Source organism: Hyperolius riggenbachi, chromosome 1 (assembly GCF_040937935.1).
Source record: "Hyperolius riggenbachi isolate aHypRig1 chromosome 1, aHypRig1.pri, whole genome shotgun sequence".
Classification (NCBI taxonomy): Eukaryota; Metazoa; Chordata; class Amphibia; order Anura; family Hyperoliidae; genus Hyperolius; species Hyperolius riggenbachi.
The window spans coordinates 165478117-165491534 of record NC_090646.1 but is presented as its reverse complement, the minus strand read 5'-3'; the positions used below and the strand labels follow the sequence as shown (position 1 = coordinate 165491534).

Genomic DNA, 13418 nt, shown 5'->3' with positions numbered 1-13418 from the left:
CTTAGCACCCTGGTTAGCACGTCTAAAGACTTTAGACGTGCTAAGTAGGTTAGCACCGCTTTGTGAATCAAGCCCTATGAGACGTACAATTAAAGCCCTTGTTCAAGCTCCTGGTTTTTAACGCATATGATTGTAAATGTGCATTAATTAGCCACTCAAAAATGTGTGTGTTGCACATCTGATTTTTTTTCAATAAATATATTTAAAAAATAACAGGCTGGTTATGTTAAGTTTATGCAGCTACTGCATGTGGTTTCTTCATTTCCAAGCTGCATACATTTGCATAAAATTAGCATCAGTGCAAAATTATTTCATTGGTTCCTATTATATAATACCAAACCTGCTTATTTGCCTGTGCTCCCTCTTTCCCCATTTTCTTTTCAGGATACAGGGATATACAGTGCTGCCAATAATTAATCATACCCCTGGCAAATTTTGACTTCAAGTTATTTTTATTCAACCAGCAAGTAATTTTTTCACGGGAAATGACACAGGTGTCTCCCAAAAGATAATAAAACAATGTACAAGTGGCATTATTGTGGAAAAAAAAAACATTTCTCAGCTTTTATTTATATTTGAGCAAAAAGTGTCCAGTCCAAAATTATACATACCCTTCACAAACTGCCACAGTCTGTGGGAAAATCCAAAGTTCTATACTTTTCCAAATAGTCCAAGCTGTTCTAAAGCATCCTAATTACCTTAATTAATTGGGAACAGCTGTTTTAATCAACTCAACAGGTGAAAAACAGCAGCTCCCTGCAGTTGGTTCGTGAACAGTCATGGCTAAGACAAAGGAGCTCAGTGAGGACCTGCGGCTGCGCATTGTGGCTGCACACAAGTCAGAAAAGGTCTACAAGACCAATTCTAAATGTGTTCAAGTTCCAGTGGCTACAGTGCAAAGCATTATTAAAAAATACCGCACAATAATGTTCCGCACTGTGTTAAATCTCAAAGGACGTAGTTGGAAGCCAACTCAGAGGACATAGTTGGAAGCTGGCCAGTAGGATAGTGAGAGAGGTGAAAAAGAATCCAAGGATCACAACCAAGGCCATCCTGGTGAATCTGGGCTCTGCTGGTGGCAATGTCTCAAGGCAGACAATCCAACGGACACTGCATACTGCTGGGTTCCATGGATGCAGACCACGGAGGACACCACTTCTCCAGATAATGCACACAAAAGTTTGCTTGGCCTTTGTAAATGCTCATCTGGACAAAGAAGAAGACTTCTGGTCTTCTGTATTATGGTCAGATGAAACAAAAATTGAATTGTTTGGTCGCAATGATGTTTCCTTTATTTGGTGTAAAAAAGAAGAAGCCTTCAGCCCAAAGAACACCATCCCCACTGTCAAACATGGTGGTGGGAACCTAATGCTTTGGGGGTGTTTTTCAGCCAATGGACCAGGGAACCTAATCACAGTAAACGGCACCATGAAAAAAGAGAGCAATACATGAGGATTCTCAACGACAACATCAGGCAGTCTGCAGAGAAACTTGGCCTTGGGCACCAGTGGACATTTCAGCACGACAATGACCCAAAACACACAGCAAAAGTGGTGAAGAAATGGTTAGCAGACAACAACATTAACGTTTTGGAGTGGCCCAGCCAGAGTCCTGGTTTGAATCCAATTGAGAATCTGTGGAGGAAGCTAAAGATCAGGGTGGTGGCAAGAAGACCCTCCAACCTCAAAAATGTGGAGCTCATTGCTAAAGATGAATGGGCAAACATACCTGTGGAGACATGCAAAAAAAGCTGGTCTGCAATTATAGGAAGCCGTTGATTGCTGTAATAGCCAATAAAGGCTTTTCTATTAATTGAGAAGGTTATGAATAATTTTGGACTGGACACTTTTTGCTCAAATGTAAATAAAAGCTGAGAAATGTTTTTTTTCCCGCGATAATGCCTCTTATACATGCCATCGTGTGAACCAATCGTGTGTTTTTAAACGTTTTCTTTCAGCTCTAGGACATGGCGGACAGGTGATCGGTTAGGGAGGGACCCCTGTGGGAGGGATGCCTACACGGGGCGGTCCTGCTAGCGACGCAATCTTGCGATGGCGTCCAACTGAAGCCTCCCACCTGAATGCTAATGGCTGCTAGATGTGGTATGGCAGGTAAAGGGTGTATGACAGTGCATCCTGATTGGCTGACAAGCACCTGCTGACCAATTTCAAATGTAGCTGGATGCATGTACTGCTGTGTTCTATTGCTTGTGTGTGTTGAATTTAGCATTCAGTATGGAGGCAGTGTTGGTGGGTTTTCTGGATGTGAGAGGTCCAGAGCCTGGGTGTGAGAGGTCCAGGCCCACCCGCACTCCCCTCCAGGTATCACGTGTTGGCCTTGGGGCCCCGGCCAGTGAGAGAGGTCCGGGGCCCCTGGCCATCGAGTGAACCAATCGTGTGTTTTTAGACCTAGTCTTCAGGCAGCTTCCATGTTTCAGCGATCATCCTGTCAAAGATGGACTGGTTGCCTGGCACCCCTGCTGATCCCTTTTCCCAGCAGTAGTGGCTGAATCATCGACCTGAAACAAGCATGCAGCTAATCCAGTCTGACTTCAGTCAGAGCACCTGATCTGCATGCTTGTTGAGGGGCTGTGGCTAAAAGTATTAGAGACACAGGATCAGCAGGAGAGTCAGGCAACTGGTATTATTTTAAAAGGAAAAATCCACATCTTTCTCAGTTTAGGTTCCCTTTAATACAAACAAAATGGATGACTCTATCCAAGATGGCTGCTGTGGCGGAGTCCTACCATCTCTGTAAGACAAAATGTTCGCTCCAAACAAAATGTCTGCCACAGGTACAAGAAAAACTTCACATCTCTTTCACCCTCCAATCTGATCTGTAAAATAGTGGAGGTCTCCTAGCAGGAAAGACCTTTTTTATTTAATAAGCCTCAAAATTACAAAATCTAGCAGTGATTTTGCTCTTGCGGATCAGCAATTTAGCTTTAGGGCTCGTTCCCACTATCGCGAATCTGCATGCGTCCAACGCATGCAGATCCGCACATGTAATGCAAGTGGATGGGCCTGTTTCCACTGTAGCGTTGTTGAGGTGCGTTTTTTTCAGCGGTAAAAAAACGCACAAAAGAGCCAACGATTTCGCCTGCGTCGGGAATCCGTGCGAATCGCCGCTAATGTATTTAATAGTAAAAACGCATGCGTTTGTTACATGCGTTTTTACCCGCGATTTCGCGTGCGATTTCGCACCTTTTTCAATTTTATTTTGCCCTGGCAGTGTCATGGTTAATTTCGCGTGGCACCCTGCCATGCGAAATCGCATGCGAAATCGCGGGTAAAAACGCATGCGGAAACGCATCCGCATGCGTTTTTACAAGCGTCGGAATGCGGCCGAAATCACGTCGCAACAGTGGGAACGAGCCCTTAAAGAGACTCTGTAACAACATTTTCAGCCTTATTTCTTCTATCCTATAAGTTCCTATACCTGTTCTAATGTGGTCTGTCTTACTGCAGCCTTTCCTAGTTGCACAGTGGCTGTATTATCTCTGTTATCTAATCTAATCTTCTTTCCTTTGTCAGCTTTGTTGGCTCAGGCTGGAATGTGCTGCTCTGCTTGTGATAGGAAGAAGTTATACACACCCTCTTCATGCACCCTGCAGGCTCTGTATGAGTCACAGACTGAGCTTCTCTCAGCCTATCACATGCTGGTTAGCAGCCATGTCTTTTGTTTGTAAACACTGCCTAAAACTGGCAATTACAAGCCAGGATTGCAGCAGAGAGTGGCAGAAACAGCAAAAAGGGGCCCAGGAGAACATATTGAATAGAACGGTATGCTTTTTGTTGTAAGAATTTTAGAGTACAGATTCTCTTTAAGCATTAGGGTAGTCTGCTCACAGGAATGTTTACAGTGCCTGAAGAATTTGGTTCAAATAATCATAGTAGTAAATAAACTTAAAGATAATCTTTCTCAAATCTAAATTAATTCATACCCTAAAGCCCCTTTGCATGCTAGATGAAACTCATCCGATTACGGTCACCCTGCCGAGAATCCAATGGCCTCGATTCACAAAGCGGTGCTAACCTACGAAAGACTTTGGGCGTGTTAACCAGGATGCTAAGTAGGTTAGCAACGTGTTTTAAAATCACATTGCGCGCAAAGTTCCGGGCGCACAGGGCGGTGCGCGCAAACGTTGCATCGCAGTGCAACGAAAACGGTGCACCCGATGCACCTATAAGGTCGCATGGGGTGCAACCTTAATGTCGCATGGTGCCTTTGTTTTCGATGCGAAATTTTGCACGCACCGCACCGTGTGCACGCAAAGTTTTGCGCTTGGGACTTTGCGCGCGAGTGCTATTTATCACGCCTAAACTAACTGTAGGCGTGATACAGGGCTTTTCACAAGCGTGCTAACACTTAGCACTGCTTTGTGAATAAAGCCCAATGTGTGTACAGCAGCCTCTAACTCCCCTTTGGCCATCAATCTGTCCGATGAGTGACTGTCGAGAGCATTTTTCTTCCCATTCACCCGGGTGAAGTCACACTCGTGCCACTCTATTTACCCTTTGCCCCCACATAGAATCAAAACATGTCGCAAGTCTGACAGCTAGCAACACGTCTGTACAGTGTCAGCCCTGCAATGTCACCCCGAGGGAATGGGTCCAGATCCTCGCCAAGCGACATGCCTCCTACGTGTGTATGAAGCTTTCATTTATTCACCAGATAATGCATAGTGAAAAAAAGAGCTTTTTTATTTCTTTAAGAAAAACATTCCGTTGTACCTTTGTTGGAAACATAACATTGTTTCTGTTTATTTTGACCTTATGACTTTTTAAAACTTACACTGTTTACATTTTTCATCCTCATTAAGCTATGGTCAGTGTTGCCAGACAGGCAAGCAAATGGTGATATTCCGCTTCTTCCCACAGAACTTGGCATTAGATGGGCCACCAGGCTTGAATCTGTGCACTCCTCACCGGAGAAGCCTGAGGGTACAACAGAGACTGTAGTGATCAGCAAACAATTCTCTACTTAATAATGTACAGTTAATTGTCAGCTGGTTAATTTAATTCCCTCTCAGGGTCACTGGGACTCTGTTCATCACTAATGGACATTACCTCAAGAGACAAACTGATAAAATCTATGCACACTATAAGGGGAATGTATTGAATGTTCACAGTATATGAAAAACATGCAAACTTAAAGGAAAACTGCAGGATGTCCTAAATAAACGCATCCCACTAGCTATGTACTGAATGTTTCAGCATAGAAGGTGCTACGGACTATAAGATGCACCTAGATTTAGAGTACAAAAACCAGGAAAAAAAATATATACTAAACCGGGTCCATGGTCGAGGAGCATCTTGTAGATGTTCTCTCCAATGATCGTGTACCCCTTGTACCTCATGTGTCCCATTCTGTCTCCCATGTGTCCCCTTCTGTCCCCATGGGTGTTCTTATGTCCCCCACATGTGTCCTTCTGTCTACTGCTCCCACCGTGTTCTCCTCCATTCCCCCATGTATGATTATAAGCAGTGGCAGCACAACTCACCTGATTCATCGGTTCCAGCAGGGATCAGAGTCCTCTCCTCTCCTTCACTGCTCCCCTGGTCCTCCTGGCTTCTTCTGATCATGTCATCAGCAGAAGCTGGCACTAGGGGAACAGTGAGAGAGAGGTGAGGTCTCTGATCAGCAATGGAGACGATGGATGAGGTGAGCCGTGCGGCCGCTGGTTGAATTATACATGGGGAGCGGAGGAGGACTTGGAGGAGCAGTGGAGGACACGGTGGCAGCAGAGGAGACATGGGGTACAATACAGCAGTGCTGCTCGTAATGGAAAAATCTACGCTTACGGATCATTACGCGTAATTTTACGCTATTACGCATTACGCAATTACGGTTACGGCGTAGGAAATTATCTACGGTACATCACTGTAATTACGCGTAAACTTACGCAATTACGCGTAAGGATACCGTAATGAAGGCGCTTACACTACGATGTTACGCGTAGTGCCGTAATACCCATTAATGCGTATTTTTTGACGCATGCGGACGATATGTACGCAATAGCCGTCAATGTGACAGTTATTGCGTACATATCATTCGTATGCGTCAAAACGTACGCTTATACTGAAGGGCGGGAGAAGATACTATTGGTTGCTTAGGATGTTGACTGATTGGCTACTCTTAGAAAATGGGAGATTTTACGTTAGTAAAATTACGCGTAAGTGTTCGTAAAATTACGCATGCCTAGCAATTACGGTAGACAGTGTAATTACGATACCACTTACGGTCTTACGCGTAAATAATTACGCGTAAGACCGTAAGTTACGCGTAACGCTTACGCGTAAATTTACATTGAATTACGATGCGTAATTACGCTCATGCGTAATTTCGGCCCAGCACTGCAATACAGGGAGTTGGTATCAGTGGGCGTTTATAAGTCAGGGAGACTTTTTCTCCTAATTTTGAGGTGGGAGAAAAAGTATGTCTTATATGCCGAAAAATACGCTAAGGGGTTTCTATTACTTTTTAAATGACAGATTAGGTATGAATTGTAACTTGACTTTATATAATAATTTTATATTTTATAAAAATTATAAAAATTTTGCAAAATGTTTACCCTTTATTTTCAAGCCTTTTAAACCCCTTTTGTAGGTTGGTACTAGTTAGATGAGCTATAACGCGAGCATTGGGTTCCACCATCTGATTAATACGAGTCCACTTATTTCTTAATAATGGGGTTGGATCCTACCCTGCTTTAAAACACACCTCTATCCAATGTTAAAGGCAAGGGACTAATCCACACCCCTGGTTCCCAGAAGGGAGTGGGGCTTACAGTGTAATGTGGAGGGTCCCTTTAACAATGAGGGTGACTATTATGCCTCAGATATCTAACTCCTCCCAGGAAAGGAATACAGAGGCACAGTAGTACCCCTTATCCATTTCCACAAATTTTAAAATGTAAAAAAAACTTACGTGAGACAGTACTTTACGGTTAAAATGATAAACACCAGAAATAAAAAGTTTTATTCAAGTCCCCCCACCACACTGATCAGGAGTCCTGGAATTTTCAGCAGGGGTTTTTACTCATTGGCCCATTCATTTTGATCAATTGGAATTCTCAGTGGGGGATGCTTTACCCCACTTTCTCCATATGCACATGGACCTTCACCATTAGCCAAATCCTTTACTGGAACAATTATAAATCATTATTTAATGTTTATATCAATATCAATTGGCATTATCCAGGTCATTAGTGATGCCCCAAGCATTATAACCCTCTGAGGTTCTTTACAAAGAGTTGCTTCTATGTCTGCTGCCAGACTGCTTTGACCAATAAATATGTAAAATGGACCTAATGCACTTCTATGCGAAAGTGTGAACCCATTCAGATATGCCCATCTCCACCATGTCCATGGTTGTCCATCATCGCATGGTAGATTTCATTTGTTACCTGGAGATGGGCTTTACCAACATTCACAGAAATTAAACAGTTCAGTTAAACTTGAGCCAATTTTTGCCAAATGTTAATAACACCCCTATGACTTCAGTTCCCAAAGCACGGTGCTTGAAGGTCAGGGGCGTAGCAATAGGGGTTGCAGAGGTTGCGACCGCATCGGGGCCCTTGGGCCAGAGGGGCCCCGAGGGCCATGCCTCAACTACAGTATTAGCTCTCTATTGGGCCTGTGCTGGTAATAATCACTTCTATAGATACTTTGAATAGTGATAATCATTAACACACTGTTCCCCATCACCTTCTTGCACCTCTGACACTGTAGTTGCCAATGGCAGGTTTTGGTGCGCCGTATCAATTGTTATGTATAGAGTGCTTGGGGGGGCCCCATTGTAAAACTTGCATCGGGGCCCACAGCTCCTTAGCTACACCACTGTTGAAGGTTGTCTAGCAGTACACACCAAAGGTATTTTGCAGGAGTATTTATTCCTTAATGCATGTGTTAACACAGAATTGACAATTGTTTTGGGGCCACGGAGGGTCTCCTTCTTCAGAAAGTGCAGACAAAGCACGGTGCTTAGGGATACAATTTTACTCCGCTCTCTCTTTTATTCCTCACATTCACTCCCTAACTAGCTCTAGTCATCTCCAACTCAAAGACATATCACACATCGAACCTTTTCTGACTCAACTAAAATGTTAATACATGCTCTTATAATATCTCGGCTGGACTATTGTAACATACTACTTTGTGTACTGTGGACACCGCTCCAATTTGTATTGAACTTGGCGGCTCGTTTCATTCATCTTTCTTCTCGCTCTTCCTCTGCTGTTCCTCTCTGACAAGCTCTTCATTAGCTGCCAAATTTGCTAATTAACCAGAGGCTCTATTTCAAACTCTTAACTCTAACTTACAAAGCTCTCTACAGTCTCTCTCCATTGTACATCTCCTCACTAGTTTCCAGATACCAACCCAACTGCAATCTCAAATCTGCACGTGACCATCTTTTGTCTCTCTAGAACCGCCTCCTCTCATTCACATATGCAAGATTTCGCACATGCTTCACCCCTCCTCTGAAATCCCCTGCCACAACACATCCATCGCTCTCCAACTACTTTTTTTCCCATCAAGCATATGCTCTATATTAGGCCAGTTATCCTTTTGACCTCTGGCCAAGTTGTACTCGTACTAACTAGACAACCTAATACACACTGCCTCTAGGTATGAATATTGTATGATAGCGTAAAATTCAAGGGAAAAGGGGGGTTGAGGGGTATGTGCAACAGATCTAAACAAAGACTTTTTCAATGTGAAAAATATAAATACAAAAACTTTATTAATGATATAATCAAAAATAGCAGCATTAAAAGACACAGAACCTGGAATAATCACTCAACCAATCACATGCACCTCCACAACCATACACCTAAGATCACCTAGTGTGATCAGGGATCCCAGAAAATTGTGCATATTTAGACCTATAGTGAAATTCAGAGTTCATCACCCTTGGATTGAGAATCTTGCCAAAATGGTCAGCTAAAAATGTTCACAGCAGGGAAACTGATAGCCAGTAAAGCAAATACATGCAAGCAGCAACATTAGATATATGTGCAAACAGATGGATTAATCTGGCTTATAATGAGAAGCAACAGTGAGCAGCAAGCTGAAGGAGTTCACAACAGGTAGTTGTAAGTCAGACAGGCACAGTTAGTACAGGAAGAGTAATGGAACAGTGATGTTTCATACTATACCAGTTCCGGGCGTAGTGCGATAGAAGTCTGTTTAAATCATGCATCAACGTTCTCTAAAACCAACTGCCGAAGCTCACGGCTGGGGGAGTGACCAAGAGCCAGGATCCTAGGTATCAGATCACTTGTCCTTAGCGTGCTCAAGCAATCGAAAGGATTCCAACAACCAGAGTTCATATAACTGTGAAAGGTATGATCCCGAATATGATACCATTACATACAGCAAGACAGCCCCAGCACTCACATGGAGGCTGTCTTGCTGTATGTAATGGTATGAAAAGTCAGTCCTGCCGATAAGCCACAGTGAGCCCAAGCGTGATGCTCCAAGGGGTATGGGCCAAAGAAAACAGGCGGCGGTGGCATGGATTGATGTGGATTGATGTGAGGAAGCTCGCGGGGAGCGAATTCCGCAGCAAAGTCCTGTGTCAGAAGCATGCCAGCAGCCCTGACATGTTTCGCCGGGTCTACCAGCTTTTTCAAAGGGAGGCGTGGTCTCGTTATGTCCTGCCCTATATACATAGTACGCAATCCACCACACAGGCGTCCGTGCACGTCATCCATCCACGCCCCCAAAGCGCAAGCCAATCGAAGGGTCAGAAAACCGGACCCAAGTACAAAAAACTATGCAGCCAAGCCTGTGCTTCAGGAAAATTACAGAATCGAGTGGCTAGAGCGAAGGAGGAAGGGGATGATGGAAGGGCACAACAAATATACATAGGAGTGGGCTAAAAATTATGCATACAGCAGAATTCCAATAACAATCCATATATGTGACAAGAAGTCACCATTCAAAACACACACATACACTAAAATACAAAAGAGTTGAAGGGTCATTCAGCAAGTATTACATCAATATAAATGTGGACCACCAAAAGACTAGTAACCTGATCCTATGTCCACCATAGGTGCTATAATAGCACAATTATATATTGTATGCTGCCCAACCTCTTGTCCTCCTCCCTCCCCCCCCCCCCCCCTCATTACTTTAGATTGTAAGTTTGCAAGGGCAGGGCTCTCTCACCCTTTTTTGTCTTGCAGTTTGTTACACATTTCTTCTTATTCATTTTGTTACTGTAATGACCAATTCTGTATTTTTTACCGATTTCTGTATTTTGTACCAACTATGTTGTATTTCGTATAGTGGAGTATACAATTGTCTGTATTATTTTGTACCTCATGTTTGTTTCCTACTTTGTACAACGCCACGTCATATGATGGTGCTTTATAAATCAATAATAATAATAATAAAACTTTTTTTAACATACTTATGTGAGTGAGAGGCAGCTGATACTCCTTCTCCATATCTGCCAGCTTGGAAGCTGTAAGGATGCAGTGTCCAAAGATTGCTGCAACTTTCCTGTTATATTCTTTGACTGCAGCAGCAAATTTAACAGGGAGTTTATCCAGTACGACCTGCACAGAAATATGCATTAACTGATGGTAACTGCCATGTGTGCACACAGTTCTGTAATGCAAGCATACTGGTTCAAATGGAAAGGTGTCTGGAGACAGTGCCTTGAGAAAAGAACGAAACATGTAGGACTGAAATAAACTATGCTGCAGAAAACTGTGCTGCAGATTTACTTACACAGGGTGGGGTGTTCTCAAACACAGGGTGGCTAAAACAGTGTCCAAGGCTGGAAGTAGGCTGGGACACCTTGCTGAATCTTCAACAAGGAAAAGAGCAGGCACATCCAGAGTTAATCTTTAGTTAGTTCCATGTAAAAAATATGGCTAACGTTTCAGAACGACGTAGGACCCCTTTATCAAGGCAATGGGCTTGATTCACAAAGCTGTGATAACTCTTATCACGGTCGCGCTAGCGTTATAGCGCACGTAACGCTTTTCGCGTGGAAACGTGAATTTGTGCACAAAACGGCCACGATTCCGTTATGCGCGTTATAGCGTGCGCAAAACGCTGGCGCGACCGTGATAAGATTTATCACGGGTTTGTCTGTGAATCAAGCCCAGTGTTTGCTCAGAGGCAAAGATCTGTCTGCTGCTGTGCAAAAGTTCCTGCATAGGAAGTAGGAGTTCGGCTCCTCGAAACACTCGCAGAAAGCGATGCTCCGAAACGTTGGCCATATTTTTTACATGGAACTAATATAAAGATTAACTCTGGATGTGCCAGGTCTTTTCCTTGAATATTGCATAGAAGGCGTCATCCCTCTTTTCAGCTGATGCACTCCCCTTAAAGACTATGGACTTGATTCACCAAACCGTGATAATACATATCATGGCCGTTTTTGTGCGCATCTTCGCACTTTGCACGCGATCGCAAATTTGTAGGCGGTCATTTTCGCATGAAAATTCTTGATGGCGCGTGAAAATTCACGATCGCGCGCAAACGTGAAAATACGAGCGAAAACGGCCGTGATATGAGTTATCACGGTTTAGTGAATCTAGCCTCATGGGTTTGATACTTTAGTCACAGTGAGTGCGAGACAATACTACCAATGTGACCTTGCTGAATCTGGCTGTATATGCTATCCTATACACTAGTGTCGTGGTGAAACACTGGATGAATGCTGACTTGTAAGATCAGGACTGTGGTGATGAAGTCTATCCTGAAATTTCCTTTGCTTGGATTACCGCACACTATGGGCTTCATTCACTAAAGCGTAATAACTGCTATCACATCAACTATCATGTGATGCGCTTGATTCACTAAACCGTTTTCGCGCACATTTTCGCGTTTGGTTGCAATTGCGAATTTACCTGCGCAATTGCAAATTATCGCACGCAATCGCAAATTATCGTAAACGCAAAAATGCGCGCGAAAACAGCCGTGATATGACTTATCACGGTTAGTGAATCAAGCCCGATAACTGCTATCACAGCAGTTATCATGCGCTCTGCCGCTAGCAAAAGTTTACACGCGAACAGCATTACTTTACGTGATAAACGAAGGTTATTGCGCAATCATGTGCGCTTTTCACATGAAACGCGCACATGATCGCGCGCAAATGTTCGTTTATCGGGCTTGATTCACTAAACCGTGATAGGACAAATATCACACCTTATCAAAGTTATCACACGTTATCAAAAGTTATCACATGTTAACAAAGTTATCACGTTACCAACGTTATCACACGTTGGGCTTGATTCACTAAACCGTGATAACTCATATCACGGCTGTGCACGTTTTCGCGTTTTGCAATCACAATTTGCAATTTGTCCACGATTGTGTGAGAAAATTCACAATTGCACACAAAAATTCAAAATAGCGCAAAACCGCGCGTGAAAATACTAGTGCAGCCGTGATATGAGTTACCACGGGTTTAGGGAATCAAGCCCATTATCAAAGTTAACACACCTTATCAGAGTAACATAGCGAGCGCTATGAACTTATGCCTACTAATTGGCAATGGCGTTCGTCCTGCCCTGAGCCCCTGCGGGTTCGTAGCGCTCGCTATGCTACTCTGATAAGGCGTGTTAACTTTGATAATGGGCTTGTTTCACTAAACACAGATAACTCATATCAAGGCCGTTTTCGCGCATGTTTTTGCATTTGCGCACAATCGTACATTTTGGTGTGAAAACAGCCGCGATTTCTCACGAACACTCTCGAACTTGAACAAACGCGAAAAAACGTGTGAAAACGGCCATGATATGCGTTATCACGGTTTAGTTCAATCACAGGGGAGTTTCTAGGTTCCTGAGAGATCCGGAGCACCCCTGGGCACCAAGAGGGAACGAGTGTGCGGCGCACGTAGCGTGCTGTGGCAAAAATTGGCGTAGCCATGCCTTGTAAAGTGGGCATGGTCATAGGTGGGGCCAAATGTACATGAACATAGCAGCGGCGTAACTTAAATATATTCAATAGGCAGTATTTCACATACATTTATAAGTCCTTCACCTGGCTTCTGTCTTGCCTTCGGCTGGCTGGCCTGTGCACTGTACTCGGCTGGTGGTTATGCTGTGCTAGCCTGGCTGGTGGTGATGCTGTGCCGGCCTTTCTGACGGTGATGCTGTGCCAGCTTGGCTGGCAGTGATGTTGAGCCGGCCTGGCTTTGCTAGGTGACTTGCTGGGGCTTTACTGGGATTGGCAATTTGCTGGGGGCTTTGCTGGGCTGGGGGCTTTCCTAGGCTTTGCTTGGCTGTATGCTTTGCTGAGCTGGGACCAGGAGGCTCAGCTAGGCTGGGGGGTTTGCTTTGCTAAGGACTCTGCTTTGCTGGGCTGGGGCCCTCGGGCTTTGCTTGGCTGTAGATAGGTAGGTGTCTCCAGTATAGGTTAGATAGGTATGTTCCCCCAGTATAG

The 13418-nt window shown here is 44.0% G+C and overlaps 1 protein-coding gene across 2 annotated transcripts in view; it reads right to left on the bottom strand.

Moving 5' to 3' along the window:
* The window catches only part of LOC137569288 (probable ATP-dependent RNA helicase DDX60), a 573444-nt gene that overhangs the window by 80404 nt on the left and 479622 nt on the right, over nt 1-13418 (bottom strand). For both annotated transcript variants that reach the window (XM_068278827.1, XM_068278828.1), the window contains 2 exons: nt 10423-10570; nt 4795-4937 (listed from right to left, as the gene is read on the bottom strand). In XM_068278827.1, coding sequence (XP_068134928.1) covers nt 4795-4937; nt 10423-10570 — 291 coding nt within the window. The remainder of the gene's footprint in view (nt 1-4794; nt 4938-10422; nt 10571-13418) is intronic.